This window comes from Python bivittatus, unplaced genomic scaffold (assembly GCF_059951505.1).
Source record: "Python bivittatus isolate LINGU-HERP-01145 unplaced genomic scaffold, Pbiv_v1 ctg000190_np1212, whole genome shotgun sequence".
Taxonomy (NCBI): Eukaryota; Metazoa; Chordata; class Lepidosauria; order Squamata; family Pythonidae; genus Python; species Python bivittatus.
This window is the reverse complement of record NW_028277042.1, coordinates 15691506-15713895: the sequence shown is the minus strand read 5'-3', so window position 1 is coordinate 15713895 and position 22390 is coordinate 15691506. Positions and strand designations below refer to the sequence as shown.

General features: G+C 42.1%; 1 protein-coding gene across 2 annotated transcripts; it reads left to right on the top strand.

Annotated features, from left to right (window-relative positions):
* Nucleotides 1–5924: 5924 nt before the first annotated feature.
* Nucleotides 5925–22001, top strand: BRD7 (bromodomain containing 7). 2 transcript variants are annotated; one of them, XM_007423563.4, is made up of 17 exons: nt 5925–6061; nt 7686–7859; nt 8510–8639; nt 9875–9932; nt 11216–11360; nt 13001–13111; nt 13663–13844; nt 14366–14489; nt 14716–14791; nt 15856–15963; nt 17226–17358; nt 18425–18536; nt 18995–19057; nt 20245–20356; nt 20441–20584; nt 21024–21167; nt 21812–22001. In XM_007423563.4, the coding sequence occupies exons 2-17, from the start codon at nt 7731–7733 to the stop codon at nt 21874–21876; spliced, it is 1836 nt and encodes a 611-aa protein (XP_007423625.1). In that variant the 5' UTR covers nt 5925–6061; nt 7686–7730; the 3' UTR covers nt 21877–22001. The 2 variants fall into 2 exon arrangements, with proteins under 2 accessions (XP_007423625.1, XP_007423624.1); XM_007423562.4 differs by having other exon boundaries at nt 7686–7894.
* Nucleotides 22002–22390: the final 389 nt, after the last annotated feature.

The following is a 22390-nucleotide window of genomic DNA, read 5'->3' as shown; positions in this document are numbered from 1 at the left end:
TGGATCCCTGCGCTGAGTAGCAGGTTGGCCTTGAAGAACTTCATAGTCCCTTCAATACAGTATAACATTTCTACAAAGATTCTGAATAAGCCATTCCTGCTTTTGGCTTTGAGCTGGTACTGTTTCTAAATGCCTAATTAGGGCCATAGCTTGATAGAAATTCTACAGTCCTGAGACATGGGTCATTCCAAGCACGCAGTTAGCTCTCTATGGTGGCTTCTTTGACCAGGAGTTTTCCAGATGGGTTGGGACAACCTGCTATCTGGGGATGCTGGGAGAAGGTCATTCCATAATGAAAGCCTTCCATCGGATTCATTAAGCGGAACTTAAGTGGTATATTATCACTGGATTTATGCATCCCATTTCTTTAACTTGTCTGAGTTCACCACAATTAGCTGGCTTGCAGAACAACAACAACAAACCACTAAGTCATAATGCATCAACCAAAGTTTACAAATTGCCATGGCTGGGTTCACACATCGTGTTAAATTAACAGTAAACGAACCATTAGTTGGCTTAATGCAATGTTTGCATCTAGCCCACAGGGATCCTATGGCAAAAATGCAATAAAGGCTGCTGTTCTGGCATAATGGTGACCATAAATTACTTACCTGTGGGTTTATAATTTGAACCTTTTTTCTTTAATCATGGAAAAGAAGGACTCCCAGACTCAGTTATTAGGACAAAGTGCTGGAGAGATTTCCTGTCCCATTTTCCCTGCTCAACGTCTTTCATTTCTTGCATTCTTCTCATCTTGGTTACTATGAAGCTACTCCATTTCTCTTTTTGCAATCCCATCTTGATTACTATGAAGCTACTCCACCTCTCTTTTTGCAACCCCTTGGCCCTCTAGTCCAATAAATCAACACAGCTCATCTCAGAAAGGTCAAACAGTCCCTTGCAGGAAGCTCAACCCTCTGTTTGTGTGTCCTAACACCGGGAGCTAAACATAGAGGCAAGAGTAGTGGAGAAGCAAAGTAGAAATGGAGGAGAGCTTCTAAACTTACACCCCCTCTCCCTCTTGTTTGTAAAATAGCTGCAGCACAGGGAATGTGTGCACCACACACAAAATCATGGTTCCCTAAAGCAAGATTTCTTGGGCGTACGCTATAAATTAAGCCACAGGTAAGCAAATTAGATTTGGCTTAGGGTGAAGGACGGACCCCGGATGGGTTCATACATTGCACGAAACTATTGATGAGTTCATACAACATACCAAGGTATAAACCATGGTTTATAAACTCCACTGGCTGGCTTCACATAATAGGGGAAGCCAAATCCAATAAACCACATTATGTGTGTTGGGCTTAAACACAATGAGTACATCAAGCCAGCTGCAACTTACTCAAGTAATAATGGGTTGGCAAGGATGTATGAACCAGATCAGTAAAAGTGAGCGCAGGGAAAGTCAGTGGAGGTTTAACTCCTCCAGCAAGTATTTATTATAGCTGAATGGAAGGTTAGACATGCTGGGATGAAAATATGTCCACCATTCCACTCCCAGGGAAGAGCTGAATCTCTGAATTCATTAATAATTGACATTATTTCAAAAATGTTTTCTGGGTCATGAGAACAACAAAGAGATGTTCCTGATAACGTAAATGCTTAAGCTACAAATGGGCTAAATATAATTTCTGAGTGTTTGAATAACAAGTAGGACCAGAGAAGGGGTGTCCATGGGAGAGGGTCAGGTCAAAGAAGTCAAGCTGGCCGTAGGACCTTCAGGAGGCATCTGAGATGGAACAATTTGGAAGGTGGTGAGATTCGCAAGTTCTTTTGTGAAATTTATACAGATCTGCCACCTGATTGGTGATAAAACTGGACACCCAACAGAACAATAAACTCAACCGGTTTATGACTCTGAGTGGACCCAGCCAATTGATTAAACAAAGCATGGCTTAATGCAATTGTGTTGAACCCCACTATCTTCCTGTTTGCCCTTTGTTTCTCCTGTCTCAAATTGGAGACTGTAAGCTCCATGGGTCTCTTGGCCCTTAAAAAAAAAAAGCAGCAAACTTGCTAATGAATGTTATATAAATAATAACACAACAAAGGAGCTCACACAAAATAGCATCTTCATGAATTTATGAAAATATCCACTTGGATAGACATATTAGCAGTTCTATAGGCTAATAGGCAACAGTTGAAGTACGTGAGAGTGTGTGTGTGAGAGAGTGAGTGTGTGTGTGTGTGTGTGTTCAGAGAGCTATTTCCAGTATCTGTAGCATCTGTTCTGATTAATCCTTTCAAAAAGCAACTGACGTTCAAAGGAATTCACACTGTGGGGAACCTTTTACATCTGTTACAGTGTCAACTACTAATTTCCAAAGCTTGGATTCTCTACAATTTCTAATATGTAATCTAATTCAGGCTTGCAGATTTGCTTCCATGCAAGCAAAATAACACCGTTCCTAGTAAATATGGGTTTAGATTTACCAAAGAGATGCCCAAATCACACTCACTTGTATGCAAACATTTTCCAAATCCCAAAGTCTACTCTAGATTTGCAGCCAAAATGAGGTTGGCCATTTCATGAATCAATGTGTCGAGCAACCCAGACAAAGTTCTTAATTTATGGTTTCAGGTTTTGTGCAAACCCTGTTGCTTGATTTAATTCAGTAAACTGTGGTTCAGTTAACCATAGGTTAGCATGTTATGAAACCCAGCCACACTATAACCAGGGATTGTTTGATTTCTTAAAATAGAATTTTTGATTTGGGTTTAGCGTACTTAAAAACATTCATTGAATAAATCTCAGTTGGCTGAGCTGCAAAACGTGGTTTTCAAATCTCAATTTTATGCTGCAAAACGTGGTTTACAAATCACAACACTTGAGTGTCTACAACATGAGTTCTGTTTTGACTTAATTGCAGCTCACTGATTAGGGAAGAACAATTACACAGGTAGACGTATTGTGGATTCCACTTGCCATGAACATCTCTGAGCTTAATTCTTGAATAAGGAGAGAAAATATTAAACAAAACAAACCAAACTTTTACCCTATCGTATGGAGACGTGTGTATTTCCCCACATTTTCCATGCAAATGTCTTGCTGCTCTGATACAATATTAGCCCAAGCAGTAACTTCTCACCGCACCAACTCAGAGCCAACAACTGAAGTTGCCCTAAAAGCCATTGTTTGAAATATTTCTTTCTACTTTATTCAGTAATCCAACAGCTAAGCTGATCTGTTAACAAGTTCCAGTGTTATTAAATAATCAAGCAAGTTGCCTTGCCTGAAGTAGAAATCCACATTTCATTAATGCAGAAATGCTGAATGACAACTCCATTTTCCTTGGCAAATTACACCCCCAAGTGGAGGTTTCCCACCAATCTCTAGAACAGCCTTCCCCAAGGAGATGCCCTCCAGAGATAGGCAACTGGGGGTCTTCCACAGATTTTGAACTACATCTCCCATGAACCCAATCATCGCAGTGAAAGGCAAGGATTTATGGGAACTGTAGTTCAAGAAAATCCAGAATACACCAGATTGTCTATCCCTGATTGCAATTCCCAGAATTCCCTAGTCCACATGCTAGCTGGGAATTCTGGAAGTTGTCAGGTCATTTGCTCCTCTTACAAATGCCTCTACAACAGCTGTTTGGTTGAAAGCTATCGTAGAGGCATTTGTAAGAGGAGCAAAATGCCTCTTTCCCCCAAGATCGACTTGAACAACATTCTGCACATAAGGTAGTGAAACAGAAACTTTTCCAGCAGGTTAAACAAACTTAAGATAATGTAGAGAGCCAGGGAGGTGGCCTTAAAGCAAATATTTAGAAACTATTATGTAAACAGAGGACAGAAGAATTACTCAAATGCCTTCATAGTGGGGTACGAGAAGGAGGGGAAGAGGAGCACAATCAGACTTGCAAGATTCTGTCACTACAGCCAATGTCCATAAAGTGTAGTTCTGATCTTCCGGTGGAGTAATTTTCCTGATCTGGTCTACCTTCTAAGGCTGAGAGATAAATTGCAATGCAGATGTTAACGTGGGTTTTCCAGAAACACACGAAACAGTGTTTAATCCCTAAAACAGCCTTAAACCACCTTTTTAAAAGGGCCGGGGATGTGATGGAATGGAATTATGAAGGCCAAGCTCAGGGAGATAAACATTTTCTTAGCTCACCAGAACCGTGTGAGAGGAACAAGAGGATGAGACTGGCACCTCCCTGAGGAATTCACACTGTTGTGGCTGGAGGACTTTGGGAGGATGTCAGGCCTAGTCCAAGGAAGTCCAAGAGACCATGCCGATTCAGTCCAGCTATGTTTATTAGCTACAACCTCTAGCAAGAATCTTCCCAGACTAAAACCCCAGTTCCCAAAGTCCTCCAGCCACAACAGTGTGAATTCCTCAGGGAGGTGCCAGTCTCATCGTCTTGTTCCTCCCACGCGGTTCTGGCGAGCTAAGAAAATGTTTATCTCCCTGAGCTTGGCCTTCATAATTCCATTCCATCACAGGGGAGAAAGAATGAAATCTCTCTCCACCCACCCCAGCCCCTTGGAAAATACAGGGGCAAATACCCAAGTCCACAAAAAGTCTACCTATGGTAGCCCCAATCTGTCCAAGAAAATATAAGTGTCCCCTTCAGTTACCCCAAGGTTGCTACCTGCAGGCAACCCCAAATCCCACTGCTGTATTCCAGTGGGCAGGATACACATCACCTACTGATGGTAGAAACTCTGAAAGCTGAGCAGAACATCTCTAATGCCATCAGCCCAACCATGGCAAGACAGCAATGTGAGTTCCGTCCCCCCAGGGCTAACGACGCTCCATTTGTTGGTTAGGGACATTGCAACCCAATGAGTTAATTTTTCCCCCCGTCTTCAAGTCAATCCTGACTCCCAGCAATTCCACAGACAAGTGCATGAAGTCTTCTTGGCAATGCCTCTCCCTAGCCTTCTTCCTAGGGCTGAGCAAACCCCAGCCTGCTTCTGTGCCCAAGGCAGGGCTACAACTCCCAGCCTCCAGGCTTCTAAGCTACTGCTGTGAGCCACTACACCAGGGATTCTCCACCTTGGCTACTTTCAGATGTGTGGACTTCAACTCCCTGGATTCCCCAGCTGGGGGATCCGGGGAGTTGAAGTCCACACATCTGAAAGTGGCCAAGGTGGAGAAACCCTGCAGGGCACCAAACGGGCACGGCTCGAGGCTTTATCAACGACCGGGCTGCCAGGTCTGGGCTGCAGAAAGCCGGAGCACCACTGGAGGGCAGCCAAGGTGAAGTGAGACACGCTGCAATGACACGAAGACAACGCTGGAGGGCGCCCCCCACGTCTCCTATTCCAAGCCAAGGCCAGTGAGCCTGAAGCGGTAATTGGGGGCACAGCCAGTCCCATAGACGTCAATGCTACTTTCTGCCCAACTTTATTTGGGGGGGGGCGTAAGTGAGCCTTGAAATGTACTGATCTTCCGCTGAATGAGTTTCCTCCGGGAAAGGACGGCTGGAAGGAGGTTTGCGGCGACCCCTTTCTGAGTGGACCCCCAGAAGGGGCTGCTCTCCCCGATTCTCCCCCTGAAACCCCCTGGGTGCAAGGCAGCGGCCGAGCCGGCGCTTCCACTGACCTGGTCAAGCCTCGTCGAGCTCGAGGGCAAAAGGGCCTCTTTTTTGGACAGATTTCCAACCACCCTCCCTGGAAGGAACCCTTTGCAAAAAAGAGAGAGAGAGAGAAATCAGCCTCCCTCGCAAAGCGGAAAAAAAGGCACGCGGAGCTGCCCGGCAAGGCCGCTCTCGCACGTGCACCGCCCGCACGCGGCACGCCTCGCCGCCCCTCCGCGCTGCAAAGCCTCAGGCAGCCACCAGAGGGCGCCAGGAGGGGCTCGAGCCGCAACTCGCCGCCGCCGCCTCGCGGCCGGCTCCCGGGCGGGGGAAGGGGGCGGGACCCGGGAGCTCCGCCTCGTGGGCTGCTCTCCGCAGCTCGCTCCGCCCGGCCCCGCCCCCTCGCCCCTCTCGCGAGAGCGAGGCAGCGCGACTGGGGGCGCGAGGCTGACGTCACCGCCGCCCGATGCGGGCCATGGGCAAGAAGCACAAGAAGCACAAGGGGGAGAAGTACCCGTATGAAGGTACTGTGGTGGGGGGAGAGGAGAGGAGGGCTGGGCCGAGGCGCCTTCCTCTCCGGCCTACTCGAAGCCAGGCCGCCTTCATGAGGGGAGCTGGTGGGACGCCCCCCAGATTCTTGACTCTTCAGCCTTTCGGAGGAACCAGGGCTCCCAGGATCCCCTGCCAGAGAGAACTGCAGCTCCCAGGATCCCCGGCCAGAGGGAAGGGGACTGCAGCTCCCAGGATCCCCTGCCAGAGGGAAGGGGTCTATAGCTCCCAGAATCCCCTGCCAGAGGGAAGAGGGCTGCAGCTCCCAGAATCCCTGGCCAGGTGTGAAACTGCAACCCCCGGGAAGGACTTTTTGTTCCCCGACGTTTAGACAGGGATCCTGGGGGTCGCATTTCCAGATTGGAAGAGCAAGCGCCAGCTGGGCGGGAGGAGCTGGCCTGCAGCTGTGTTTGAGGCGCAGCGTAAGAGGGGCTGCTGCTGACGCTGACCGTCCCGCTGAGGGGCTCCCATGGTGCCTTGACTACAGTTCCCAGCAGCCCCAGCCAGAAGGGGGGTACATCTGCAACCTCAGGAAAGCTGCAGCTTTCTCTGTATTTAAGACGCAGCCCAGTGCCTCTGCTCACCCAGAGGGATTGGACTGTAGCTCCATTGCCACCCCGCACTGGCTGGGGGATGATGAGGGGTGCAGTCCCTCTGTGCCTGGAAGGTGACATCTGCAGGGGGGCTGATCTGGATATAGATCCATACTGTTTTATTTATTTTCTGCACGTCTTCACGGCTGATCATGTAGTTTGTATGCTTACTGATAAAATGCGTATATCTCTCTCAAGATACGCAATCTATATCAGTGTACGTGCACGTTTGATTACAACACGTATGTCCCAATGTTTCTTTGATGTGTTTGCACATACATATGTCTATCTGCACATTGTTTTAGGTCATTGTGCCTCCATGCATATCCATCCATTTACCTGTCTTTGTTAACTTCTGTTAACAATGTATCACATACAAGTCTTCTCAGTCTCTGCATTCTTCATGCAGCTTTTCTATTCAGTGGCAAGGTTATCTGAAAAACTTCATTGTATTTCACTTTGGAGTGAAATTTAGTTTTTGGAATGAATCTCAAAGTTTTCTAGCTTCTTATCTATGAAAATAATTTAATTATGACATCTTACATTGAATTTTTCATTTTTCTCAAGATATTTGGAAGACAAAAAGCACAGAAATATTTGTTCTGCACCTCTGAGCTCAGGAGGGAATATCACACTAAGCCAGTGTGCTGTGGTTTAGAGCAATGTGTGAAAGTTACCTCTGTGTTATAATGATAACTTTGGCTAGTCACATTGCTTCTTGCACATTCAGATAATATAACTAAAATCTGTGTTAAGGTCAGTGGATGAATGTCGATTCTTGTATGACTGACTGAATTCTAATTTCTAGTAGTAATTTGAAACATCTAAACAAGTTTGAGGTCCGTCTTACAAGGTTTATGCATGTCTTAATCTGCTAATCTTTTCATCATTAAATAATGTAATTAATCTTAATAATTTTTGAACTCATAATTGAATTGATTAGATGTTATATTGCAGGATATTTAGAAAGCTTAACCAGGTGTCCTACTTTATATGTTTTTTCAAGAATATGTGGAGAAACCATTAAAACTTGTTTTGAAAGTGGGAGGAAATGAAGTCACAGAACTGTCTACTCGGAGCTCAGCGCCCGATCCTGCCTTGCACGGAGACAAGAGCGAACAGGAGAAACACAAAGACAAGAAAAGAAAGAAAAGGAAAAAAACAGAAAAACAAGTTCCCGGTGAGGAAAAGGAAAAAAGAAAGAGAAAAGTAAAGGTAACTCTTAGAACGGTTACTTGGTTTACTTTCAAATGCAAAAAAGTGTTTGCTTGTGCTAGATAGGTCTTTGAGATTATTAGGTGGGGCATGAAAATAATCCCTTAAAAACTTGAAAAGCCAGAAAGTCCCCCTTCTCAAGCATTGGTTAAATTTAAATTAAAAACAGGAGGGAGGGTACTGTGGAAAGTGCCTTTATTTCAGAGGAGGTTCATACGAAGAATTTGTGACCCTTTGATATTGCTGGACTGCAACTCCCATCGACTCTGGCCTTGTGGCACTGAGGCACAGCGTGCACTGGGATCCAGTATCTGCCGGCCGTGCATTATCCTTTTATGTAGGAAGCAGCGCAAATGTATCTTAGTAGTGGTAATTTACATGAGCAAATCTCCTGACCTGATATAACTCAGCTTCCTGTGAATTGAGATCCCTTAAACATTAAGGAATATTCTAATTAATGCCACTACAGTGATCTAGACCAAATGTTATAGATTTATGGTTCAGCAATGCAATTAACTGAAGTCTTGAGTAAAGAAACTGCAGTTAACATTTTGCAACCAGTTGTATTGATGTTTCACGTTCACCATGTTCAAGGTAATTTGTTTGTTTCTTCAGGAAGATAAAAAAAAGCGAGAGAGAGACCGGGGCGAAAGTGAAGGGGAAAGAGAACTTAAATGTCAGACTCCTTTAAGGCTGGAAGTGCCACCTGAAAAATCGCTAGCAAGCAGTTTAGCAAAACAGGAAGGTAAAAAAATGCTGTTTTTCCTTCAAATTGCTATTTTATTTGTTTGTTTGTTTTTTGTTGGATTTCTCCCCCGCCCATCTCCTCCCAATGGGGGACTCTGGGCGACTTACAAAAAACATTAAAACTATAAATATATATAAAATACATAATACATCTATAATTGTATTGCAGTCTTTTTGTTTTTTTTTAAGTCAAAAATCATTAATAAAGTAATGACCCTAAACCATAATTAGTTATGTAAAAAATTGGTAGCAAGATAAATCTTAAGCACTGCACCACCTGCACTTTGTCATTTTCTCCAGGATGTTTCTCCATCATTCTTACAGCCTAAAACACTGGCAAATTCCTCTTTCTAAAATTAAATCAGTGGATGTTCTGGATCATGTAATGAAAAGTCTTGAACTATAGCAGCAGCTGGTCTTAAAACGCTGTCCCTCTTTCAGGGCTTCCTGATCAAAACCACCCTGAGAATCTTTCTGCCAAGAAATGTGATATGTAAATACTGTAACAAACAAGGCACACATTCTCGGGCAGGGTTTCTCAGCCTTGGCCACTTTAAAACGTGTGGACTTCAATTCCCAGAATTCCCCAGCCAGCAATCTGCCCAGCCCTAGCATATTTAGAGCAGTCCAACCAACCAGCCTGTAGTTCAGTGCTTCTCAACCTTGGCAACTTGGAGATGCATGGATTTCAACTCCCAGAATTCCCCAGCCAGCCATATTCTAGAGAATGCATTGTGCTGCACTTCCTAGAGTTCATGGCTCGAGAGAGGGCACCATCTACTGCACTTTTTGGGCTTTTAATGATGAGGAAGTCACAGGAGCTAAGATGAATGAATCACTAGCTTTTGCTGTAGAGCCTTTTTACTGAGTAGATGTGGCTAGAGTTAAATGGGCTCGCTAATTTAACTAATTTGAAGCAGGTGGTGGGAATGCAGTCCCTGCTACAGTCAAACAGGGAGGATTGGAATAAGAGAATGGTACCTCTTCCCCTAGAGAAAGAACAAAACTTTTGCTAGTCTGCACAGCGTGTGGAAAGATCCAACTCAGAATACCTTTCCTGATGGGGAAACTTTGTTAAAATCATGAAGGATAAGCAGCTTCTTAAATGCATTTCATCGTCTTTGTGATACCACGTTGTCACTATTTAATACGAATCTCTTTCCATCAAACTACGGAGCGTTCTTTTAGTACATGTGAGTTCAGTTTTTTTTTCCTTTCCTCTTTTTATCCTAGAAGTGGAACAGACACCCCTTCAAGAAGCTTTGAACCAGCTTGTAAGACAACTGCAGAGGTGAGTTGTCACCAGGCTTTGCGTATTAATGCTGTTGCTTGTAGGAATTAGTAAAGAGGTGAATGCTTAAATAATCTCAATGGTCAAAAGCTGGATCGAAGTTGCGCACTTCGGGGATAATTGCACTACCTCTTATGTCACCTGAATTTAATATTCGCTTTCTCTCTTAAAAAAGAAAAAGGCTTATTGAAGTGGTTTGACTGGTAATTGTGCTAGGTTTACAAATTGCTTACTCTGAAGTAATCCAGAGAAATTATATAGATTTCATATAAGGCCACTGTGAGAGTGAGTGTTTTATGGTCTAAGTTTATCTTGTTCCAGAGGATATTAATCTCAAAATAATTCTACCAATTAACTTACTGAACTTTTCTACCCCCCCAAATATTCATATAAATCCAGAATACATAGAGGACCGCAGCAATTGGAACCAATTATTCTTCTTTGAAGAAGATATATAGCCCTTGAGTATGTATCAGGATAAGCATGGAAATATATAGTAGCTATGGAAAAAGGTACATATTTACTTTAACAGTTCCGAGGCTAATATTGTGTGGCCAGAAATCAGTATTACAGGTAGTCCTTGCTTAGTGACCACTCGCTCAGCAACCATTTGAAGTTACAAGGGCACTGAACAAGAAGATTTACAACCGGTCCTCGAAGTTGTGGCCATTGCAGCATCCCTGTGGTCACATGATTGCAATTTGGCCGCTTGGCGACTGGTGCGCATATACGACGTTGCAGCACCCCACAGTCATGTGATTGCCATTTGTGATCTTCACTGCCAGCTTCCCACAAGCAAAGTTGATGAGGAAACTGGCAGGAGGTCGCAAGTCACGGTCACGTGACATTGCACTTAACAACTGTGGGTGATTCACTTAACAACCACAACTGGAACTGCTGTAGTAAGTCTGGCACGGTCATGTGACATTTCACTTAGCAACTGTATCGCTTAGCTCTTCATGCCAGAATGCATTGTTGTATTTGAAGAGGTAGAAAATGCAAAACCTGTAGTTTGGTTTAGAAATCCCAACCACATTTTAGTAATATAATCTCAGTCTAAAAGGGGTGTGTGGGGATGGGGATAGAGATATTTCTAAATAAAATCCTTTTTTTAAAAAAAAAAAAATAATAAGGTTGGGATAAGGCCAGAATTGCTTCTAGTTTCACCTTAGTTTTCCACTTTCTTTTAAGCTGGAGTCGTGTCTCCTTTTTTAATAATAGTAAACTCTGTTCTTTGTTATAGAAATGAAACATAAAGAGCTGTTCTTTTCATTTCTTAACAGAAAGGATCCAAATGCTTTCTTTTCATTTCCTGTGACTGACTTCATCGCTCCTGGCTACTCCATGATCATTAAACGCCCAATGGATTTTAGTACTATGAAAGAGAAGATAAAGAATAATGGTTATCAATCCATAGAAGAGCTCAAGGTGCCTATAATTTATATTTTAACTGCAGAGAGAGGATTAAATGTCAACACTTGCTGGCAGTAGCAATTGTGATGTACAAAGTTTTTAAAAATATTTCTTTCACTCAGAGACTGAACTTTCATAGTTTATGAACATAGAATCAAAAATGGTTTTCAAAATTTGTCGTTCCCTTTGGTTAGAGAAAGGCTTTGTGGATTTTTTCAGTGGTACTTAAATAATTTGCAAGAGATTAGGATTGGTGTCGATTGTTGCAGAAAAAGAAAGATTAAAACCCAAAATACATTTTAGTAGAGCTTGAGATATTCTAAAGCAAGGTGGCTAGGGATTCACGTAAATTTATCAAAGATAAAAGTAGAATTTGTTTATATGTTTGTCAGAATAATCGTTCAATAATAATAATGAAATAATAATAACAATAGTGAAAGTTCAGTGACTGCTCCCAGTCACTCTTCTGCAATGTATTGAAAGGATTAAGCGGTAGAAATTCAAACAAAAAATAATTCAACATGAATAACAGGGAGAGTAGAAAATATTTGAATTTTGTCTTTTCTTAAGAGGAAAAGAAAGATAAAAAAAATCTTAGCACATAATCAACACTAAATGCCTTGTTCCTTTGCATTGTCATTGCTTTTAGAATAAATAATTGAGACAAATTGTGAAGGTGTGTATATGTGTGCATATGCATGCTCTAATACAGTGTTGTCCAAACTTGGCCACTTTAAGATGAGTGGACTTCAACTCCCAGAATTCCCCAGCCAGCATGGCTGGCTGGGGAATTCTGGGAGTTGAAGTCCACTCATCTTAAAGTGGCCAAGTTTGGACAACACTGCTCTAATATTAAACTTGGCTCCTTCCTGTTTCTGAGCGCTGCTGATTAAAATTCTCGTCTCCCCACAACCCTTCTATTGGTACACATTAAAGAGAACTGTAAGACTTTTGTGGTGATGCATTAATGTGTCCAGCCTGACAAAACAACTCTGTGATCTCTGAAGAGAACTGTCTCTGATGAACACCGCCTTTATCAGTGCATTAATACCAAAGTGTAAAATCAGAGGTTTGTCGGAAGCACTTCTGGCCTCATATCTGTCATCTCTGAAACTCAACAGCTGTTCACCCAATATTTTGCAAGCTGATGTCGAAAGAGAAGGGTCTTAAATCCGGCCTAAAGGTTTGGCCTGTCATTCTAGCTTGAAGGCAACACAGAGGTAACAGCTGCAGTGCTGCTTCTCGCACTAGACAAATGATCCCTTTTACACATTCTTGTGCCTGCAGTAACAAGTAGTTGAAAATGAAAAGATGGTGAGCAGTACTGTTGGAACAATAGTGTAAGAGCAAAGATGCTGCTGTTTGCTTTCATTTTCCTCTTTGCTGTTGAGTTGTTAAAGTAGCAGGCCACGTCTGAGTTGGAACTTGAGAACGAAGAAAATTTGCAAGGTCGCGTACCTATGCGATGGATCGGGTATCTGCGTGACGAATCTTTTAGCAAATACTCAGTACTGTCAGGAGACTTAGTTTGTCTAATCTGCCTGAACAATGCTCACTTTCTATCATTAATTCAGATTCCATAGCTTGACATGCATTTTCTAGGCAGTATTCCCAGAATTCTGTGGTCATGTGCCTTAATTTTTCTGTTTATACAGGACAATTTCAGACTGATGTGTACGAACGCTATGGTCTATAACAAACCAGAGACTATTTATTACAAGGCTGCAAAAAAGCTCCTCCATTCAGGAATGAAAATACTCAGTCAGGTAATTGATGGAAAGAAGAATTGAGTTTTTGAATAAGGCTTTTTATTGCTGTTTGGAGTACAGATTATTTATAATGCAAACAATAAGACTGTTGGCATGCTTTTTGAAATGGTGCATTGATACCTGGCTATATTACTGCAGCTGATTCCATCTTCAAGAATCATTACAATCCTAGGTAGGCTTTCAAAGAGTCAGTCCCGCTGATATAAATAGGTCATTTGAGTAAACTCATTTGAAATTGTATTGCAAAACATGCTTTACAGCATTGTTTCTCAAGCATGTCAGCTTTAAGGTATGTGACTTCAACCCCCAGAATTCCCCAGCCAGCATTCATGCCAAGGTTGAGAAACACAGCTTTATGGTATTTAATTCTTGGGATCATCTCTTTGGAGGAAAAAAATCATCAAGGCCTCTTCTAAAAGTCGCTAGCTGAATATGTACTTTTTAACGGCCGAAAATTAGGCACTTCATTCATTAAATTGCAGTCTGCCCAGATTTTCCAGCTGGTGGGAATAAAATGGCAAATTCAAGTATGTGTATTGTTTTCTTAGGAACGAATTCAGAGTTTGAAACAAAGTATTGACTTCATGGCAGATCTTCAGAAAAGCAGGAAACAGACAGATAAAACTGGTTTGCAGTCAGGGGGAGAAGAAGACGATGGTCTTGGAAAAGATGCAGACTCCACGGACACAGACCTCAGAGCCTTTAAAACTCCCAGCAAAGAATTCAAAAAGTGATTATTCCTTCAGAAGCTAAGTATTTTATTCCAGTAAAATCAGGAGCTGGTAGCTGTGCAGGATTGAGACCGTATAATGTAGTGGTGAAGGCACCAGGCTAGAAACCGGGAGACCGTGAGTTCTCTTCCTGCCTTGGGCACAAAGCCAGCTGAGTGACTTGGGCGAGTCACTCTCTCTCAGCCCTAGGAAGGAGGCAATATTCATTAAAAATATTCAAAAACGTTCTCTACTTAGGTTAGCAAACCCAGGGCTAATGACATGCTCGTATAATGAAGCCAGTTCCTGACGTGTGTCCACTTCACTGGCTGAATGCAGACTTTCACTATTTTAATTGATTAAGAACTTGGCAGTTACTGGTTACTCTTACCAGTTATTGGCATTTACCATTTCTAATATTCAAAGTCCAAAAGATTGTGAATTTTTTCTTATTAAATTGATTTTAAAAAATTTATGTACTGTGAAGGAACACAGTAATTCATATAGGTTTTTTATATATGCTTTAATGCCTTTTTTCCAGAAAAGAAAGAGATCTATTGGAAGAAAAAATTAGGAATAGTAATTTAGAGAGGGAGCAAGAACTGATCGAACGTATAATTAGAGATTCAGGAGGAAAGTTAACCAAACGTTCTGCAAACACTCAGGTAAGCAGACAAAAGTTACCAACATTTAGAAAACTTAGTTTAACTTCCAGTGTAAGTCTCTTTGGCTTGGCATAATGCTTTATATCCTTAAATATCAACATCTTCAGAATCTCCATTAATTGAAACAGTTAGCAAAAGAACCTACTAAGTAAAAAATGGCTCCTTATTGTACTAGCATTTTAATCCCTAGGCAGGAGATCTGCTCTAACAGCTTGATCTTTTTCAGTGTGAGTTTGAGAGGAGAAAACCTGATGGCACAACCACCCTGGGACTTCTTAATCCAGCAGAAAATATAGCAGGAGGTAATGCTCATTACAGCAATTTTAATGCTCTTCCTTCTTGAGGATGTTTATGAGCAGCAGGGTTCTTCATTTAGAAGCGGCACTGAGGACTGTGTCTACTGGTGTCTTAGAAAGCCCCAGGAGCAGATAACCCCTCTCTGATATTAGATGTACTTCAATCAGTTTGTCTTTCAGAGGAATGACATTTCATAGGGGAAATAGTGACCTAAGTTTCTGGGGAGCCGTCTTTATGAATGCCTTGCTAAATTGTAAAGTCTGATCCACGTGAATGTGCTTCCGTTCCGAAAGACAGCTTTTCAGTTCAATGAAATGGGATACACTTAACCGTTTCCATTATTTGAATGCATTATAATGCACTTTTAGCAGGGCTTTTCTTAATCTAGTACAGATCACAGACACAAAAACGGAATTTGTTTTTCCCCACAAAAACCTCTTATTATACAAAATTAAACTCCTGTTCCTTCCTTTTAAACTTCATGGTAATTCTGTGCTTATTTCTATTTTCCTAACCTACAGTCTTGGTCTTACTGTGAGTTTAGAACTATTTCTATCTTATTTCATCTATACGTTTCTGTCTTTATGATCTGGGTCTATATTCCTATCTCTATGTCGGTAGCACTGTCTTTTCCTATTTTAACTTCCTCCCCCCCCCTCCCCCCCAGTCTTCAGCTCCTGTAGCCAGTGAGTGGGGTTTCTCTCTCCCTGCAGCACTCACAGCCCTGTCTTTCTGGAGCTGCTTGGTGGCTGCACGCAGTGGGCTTGTTTGGGTTTGCAGACTCTGGTTGGGCTCTTTTCCTCCCCTCGTCTTTCAGCTCTGCATCTCAGTGGGTCTCGTAGCTCCAAGGCTTGCTGTTTTCTTTCGCTGCCTGGGGACTGCCACTCAGTGTTCCTAAGAAACTATTTCCCGCCACGGATTGTCAGAAAAGCGTGAGAAAAATCTAATACTCAGGAAGGACACGTTGCACACGTGGCATTAGTAGGATAGATTTATTTCTGTTTTTTATAAAGAACGTTCAAACTCACCTCTCGGATCCTTATTCCCCGGTCTTCCTTTTGGGTATTAGATATGGGTCACAGCTCTGTGAAGCTGGGAGTGACAGCGGGAAGACTCCAGTCAGGTGTCAACACTCTACAAGGGTTTAAGGAAGACAAAAGGAACAAAGTAACCCCAGGTAATCGCTATTCCTATATTAAAGCATCCCGGTTTCCCATAAAAAATGAGCGTGAGCAATAGGTAAGTTAAACGCGGCCAGGAGGGCTTTTGCACAGCTCCGGGTTGTGCGCCAGTTACGCCCCTTCCTGGATCGGGATGCCCTTTGAACGGTCACTCATGCCCTTGTTATCTCCCAGATAGTCTACTGTAATGCGCTCTACATGGGGCTACCCTTGAAGAGCATCCGGAAGCTTCAGCTGGTCCAGAATGCAGCTGCGCAAGCTATTTTTGGGGTCCAAAGAAGGACCCATATAACACCATTGCTCCATGAGCTGCATTGGGTACCGGTTTGCTTCCGGGTCCAATTCAAGGTGTTGGTTATCACCTTTAAAGCCCTACATGGCATGGGGCCAGGCTACCTGAGGGACCGCCTCTCCCCCACGATTTCAACCCATCCCACCCAATCACACAGAGAGGGCATGCTCCGGACCCCCTCGGCAAAAGAACTCCGACTAGCGGGGTCCGGAAGGCAGGCCTTCTCTGCTGTAGCCCCCGCCCTTTGGAACATCTTGCCCCCGGAGGTGAGACAGGCCCCCTCACTCCCGGCCTTTCGGAGGGACTTGAAGACCTGGCTCTGCCATCTGGCCTGGGGTGGGGAGGGAGGTCATCAGATGTGGGGTTGGCTAGCCCCCTAGAGGCCTGGGGTTGCTTCCATCGGCCTCCTGGATTTTTCCTGTTCCTTCTACTCTGTGTAAATGTGTTTTTTTATAAATTTTAATTATGCATTTATTCATTGTTTTAATCTGTTGTAAGCTGCCCAGAGTCCCCCATTGGGGGGAGATGGGCGGGGTTAAGTTTGATAGATAGATAGATAGATAGATAGATAGATAGATAGATAGATAGATAGATAGATAGATAGATAGATAGAGTAAGCTCCAGTCCTTTTGGAAGAAACTAAAGCAGCGCCTTTCTTCACGGGATTGTTTGTATCATCTCTCAAGTAAGAGCCAGAGTGTGCTGCCTCTTTTGCACATTTGGTGCACAAGTAGAACTGGCACTAGAGGCCCCAAAAGAGTTCTTTATCACAGCCAGAACGTAAACACAGCACACTCTTAATGCCCCTGGCTTAAATTGTGAGATTGGACTCCCTTTTCCAAAGAATAATGGATGCTTTTGAAGAAATGGTAGACTAATAAAAGCTTTCTATGTCATTGTCAGGTATTCAAGAAGGATACCCTTATCTGCAAGATAATTAATTCCTGCTCTCTCATTTTCCATTAGTGATGTACTTGAACTATGGGCCTTTTAGCTCTTATGCTCCAGCATACGATTCCACATTTGCAAATATTAGCAAGGACGACTCCGATTTAATCTATTCCACTTATGGAGAAGATTCTAATCCAGGAATTTTCAAGTGAGTGTTTCAGCAAGTGAGAAGTGAGAAGATTCCCCTTTGTTCTTACGTTTTGTTTGCTAGACACTTTTTTAGACACTTTTACATCAAATGTGCTTGTTTTCCCTTTTACTAAGAAGGGATACTGGACGCTTGACACCAAGAATGAGAGAATCTCTCACTTTCTCCCAAAACCCAATCTTTGTCCTATATTTCTCTTTCTAAAATACTATATAGTGCATTTAAAAGCGGTAGAAAAGAAAACTTACTTTAAAACAATCTAACTTGCTGTTGCACAATATAAAAACAAAACTGCGAAGGAGGGGAAATATTTAGATTTTTGTTGTTTTTGTTATTCCAATTTAATCAGTAGAACACCAAGGAGAAAATAAAGCCAAATAATTATTGTGGCTGTAGAAAAGTCTTTCATTGCTAGTTACTTTGTGATTCTAATCCCTGTCCTCCACATGGATGAGATATAACAGGAATTATGGTAGTCCGTACAGGAACATGAATGTAAGACTTTGTGCAGGCTGTACGTCTTTTTCTGCCCTTCATGTTAACTTTTGCTCAGATTTATTAGGCCAGAATGCATGAAATAGTCTCTGCCAGCATTAGGAAAGTGGCTTTTAATGTACCATTTAACTATAATGTTACGTAGTTCTGTAGCTCCATAAGCAGTTTCTATGAAGGTCATGGTTGCTTCATGTAACTCACCTCCTAGGTTTCTCTGTTATTTAGTATTTCATAAGGACAAATAAAGAACGTCCTGTGGGCACTGTTCATCTGTTCTTTGAGTTTTTTATCTTATTTTCCTTTACTATGTTTTGCTTTAGCAGCAACAGGATAGAGAGATAAGATCTTTGCTAAATAAAGCTGGCTGTTTTTATCACTGAGATTAGACTTGGTCCTTGATGAGTGTTCAATTAAAAAAGAGATATCCAAGTGTAATGATTTTTTTTTTTTTATTGCTACCTTGTAGCCTGGAAGTTAATTTCTGGCCCACAATAGTAACTAGATTATGTGAATGGCATGTTGGCCGTAAATAATTGTTTATTGTATAGTAATTGTGTTCCCTTGCTTTTAGCATCAATGAGTTTCTGGCAAAGTCTCACGATTACCCGGGTCTCATGGCTGATAGCTTGCTGGATGTCTTGACGCAAGGCGGGCATTCTCGCACGCTCAGAGAACTCGAGATGGTGAGAACATGTACATGTGAACGTCTATAAACAGCAGCTTAAATGTTGCAGCACTAAGGAGATTCACGCACAGCAGGAAAATGAAATCTTTCCTTATCATTTCTCGGTTAACAACATTAGGACTAGCCTATTAATATTCAACTAAATGATTGGGGAGGGTGGTGAGGAACTGTCTTTTCTCCACGTAGGAGGAACCAGGATGACTGCTCTTTGCTCCTGCGTGGGTTGTTCATATGGCAGTGGGAAAAGCCCTGGGGTGATATAGAAGGAAGTCCCTTATCAAGTGTTTGGCAACGTAACTCTAAAAATCTAGTATTACTGGGTGGTGTCCAAGGCAGTGTTCCTCAACCTTGGCAGCTTAAAGATGTGTAGACTTCAAGCTGCTAAGGTCGAGGAACACTGGCCCAAGGTATACTTTTTATTTTGCTATATCCTTACTTTACTTGATTCCTTTCTAGCTGCAGACCGCAGAGGAAACAGAACGCTTACATGAAAAGACGGATACAACAAAAGAGATAGAGGTGACATAGTTATAAATGTGGTTATAAACACTCTAGGATTGGTGGGGTTTTCAGCCAGCGGGCTCCTCATTTGCACAGTTCTCTGCTTCACCTCTTCAGTTGGCTCATGGATATAGTGACCATATATCCTTTATTATAAAAAACAGTCCTTTATTTCAAAGAGCTGTCCTTTGGATTTATTTATTGTTCACAAAGTCACTTTTGCCCTTGATTTTGGTCATTTAACTTTTACCGTACAAATGGTACCACTTAATGCCCCGTCTTTCACATTCATGTGAAAAATATGGCAGTGGAATTTTCGTTTTAAAATAAATTTACATCTACTGTTTGACTTCAGATATTTTTATTTGAACATGCATTTTTGTAAAGTTTCCTTGGTTTTGCTCTTGAATTTTCCTTTGTAAAGCAAGGTCATAAATATATACAACTTAAAAAAAATATCCTTATGAACCTCTTTCAGATTTGCTCCTTTTTCAGGTCTGTCCTTTATTTTTTCCAAGAAAATATGGTCACTGTACTCATATAGCACAGCTGAAAGGAAGTTGTTTCGCAGGCCTTAGCACTAAGGATGTCTCCTTCCACTTGTTTGGGGTCAAAAAAAAAAGGGAGTGTGGCCTGGGGAACAATCCCTCTGGATCGGCTTGATACCTCAGGCTACTGGGCTGGGTTTCACTGAGTTTTCACTGCCAATTTTTCTCAGAACTCCACCACGTAAGTCAAGGATCCAGCATTCCCCAGTACAAGCTTAAATACTTAAGTGTTTATAATACCTTCAAATGACCGTATTTTGAAATACCTTCAAAAGAGCACATTAATTGCTTTCAGACTTGTGGCAAGTAGGAAGGCAGACTTTTTCTGGTATGGATTCATCACTGAGGTAACTCGTTCATAGCCCATCATGCTCTCCTAGCAAAAAAATGGGACTTTGGAAGCTCTGAACATGTTTAGTGGTCAGCTCATAAAAAGTTGAGGACACACTATTCTATGATATCACAGCGGGCTGGCTAAGTCCGCAGTGTTTGGGTAGCACAAGGCCTGCACTGTCTTGAGAGGATGGAGAATTAACTTGGTTTCTTTAAACCATTCAGTTTATACATCCATGTTTTGAACTGATATTGGATGAAGTGTGTTGTATAAATTTATTTTTTCCCTGGATTGTAAGACCATATATTTGCTCGTATTTCTAGATTATAGAAACAGATCCAGCCAAGTTTGACGCTTGCCTAAGCAAGGAGAGGCTTACAGCACTGAGAGCAGTAACGAATTTTGGGGTGTCTGCTGAGGAATTTGATTCTGAAGGTGAGTTAGCATTACTTCGCAAGGCTTTGTGGCAAAACCCAGCTCAATTAATAGTGACCCGCTGCTTCATATTTGACTTCATAGAAGCAGAAATATTTCAGAGAAAACTTGATGAAACCACAAAATTGATTTGCGACCTTCAAGATGCTCAAAATGAACGGTTGAGTACAAGACCTCCACCTAATATGATTTGTCTTTTGGGCCCATCTTACAAGGAGATGCATTTGGGTAAGGATATTATGCTCTTAACACATAGTGTAAACTTTGAAAAGCTGCTAGCCGTTGATGCTCAATTTATATAGCCACTCGCATGCCAGGCGACTCTGATAATTGGAACTTGTATAGTTTTGTAAATGTTGAGTTCTATATAAAGCATTTTACCCTCAAATCTTCACATTGCACTACTTAGACTATTTATCATCAGAGCACAATTTGGGCATATTTATTTACTAATGAAATGCCATTTTGTAGCATGGTTTTCCATTGGCCACTTTGTGGAATCACCAGGTTGTGAAAATGTATCAAGGGGGAAAACGGTTCAGCGCATTTTGCTTTCATCTTTATTATGTCCCTATGCATCCCATTTTTTTTTTGTTGAAGATAAAGTTTTAAGTAGCCTTAAAGTTTTAAGTAGCCTTACATCAGTCTGTTTCTGTCACTTTTTCAGCGGAAAGGGTAACCAACAACCTGAAAGAGCTTGCGCAACAGGTGGCTCCAGGTGACATTGTGAGCACGTACGGAATCCGTAAAGCAATGGGGATTTCGCTCCCTTCATCAGAAAAGATGGGCGGCTTTGTGGATTTCACAGAGGGTGAGGAATCATGATGTTGACAACCATTGGCTGCTTATGAACGGCTTTACTATGGTAACCATATCTTGTGAAGTAGCATGTAAAGTTTACTCAACGCAGAAAAGAATCAGTCACAGCTTTAGAATATACCTCTCTGTTTGAATGGGGGTCAGGGGGTTGAATCAGAGTTTGGTGGCTTTTCTCCACACATTACTCATTAACTCCTTAGCACTTCTGAAAGTGGGCAATGTACCGTAAGTGTATGGAGCATGAAACCCTATGTCCACTTACTGTAAATCCCACAGAACTCAGAGGGGCTTATTTTTAAATAGATACATGCAAAGGTAACCATATCCTTGAGAAGAGTTAAGGCTCCTGGTGGTTCTGTCCACATACCTGAGCAGTTTTCTTGGCAACAGTGTAGAAATGGTTCATCATTATCTCCTTTCAGGATGTCTAGTGACCTCCCAGTTTATCCTAATTCAGCATTAACCCTGCCCAGCCCTGCTTAGCTTCTGAGCTCAGACAAGGTTAGACCCTAAGCAGGGTTGAGCTGGCCCGTACTTAGAATGGCTAATCCGTGCTAACAACTAGTTTGAAAATAATTTGACCAGCTTCCCAAACCAAGCAAGCAAGATCATCAGTGGCCTTTCATATTTTTCCAGATACCCAAGACTCTCCAAAGGCTGTCATTCTCATTGAAAATGAAGGTGAACCAGTTGCTGTATGAACCGTCGATATTAAACATTCCCTCTTCAGTGGCAGGGGGGTAAAATTTGCCCCATTGCACGCACAGGCTGTTTGTATACTTCTATCTGTTAAATATTTGAATTCCTAATAAAACTATTAAAACCATACTGGTCCTATTCTAATTACAGATCTAAGAGCTATGCTGTAAGTAAAATACAGGCATTGGATCATGGCAGGTGGGAGCAAAGAAGGTGACGGTTTGAAAGGTTTCTGAATATGCTGGGAACCTCCATGGCCCTTATTGCTTCTTCACTTAGGGTATGAATAAGCACACCCACACCTAAAGTTTCCCATATTATGTTCACATAAATCTTGTTCTGATTATCCAGGCCTTGCCAGGCTATGTAAGGCTGAAAAAGGAACTGGCAAAAAAATATTCAAACTTCCCTCAACATGCATGTCACCAGGATTTCACATCACTTTACGTATAATGCTTTGGCAATAGAATTTGTTCACAAATTCAGTTGCAAACCATCAAGTATTACACAGGAACA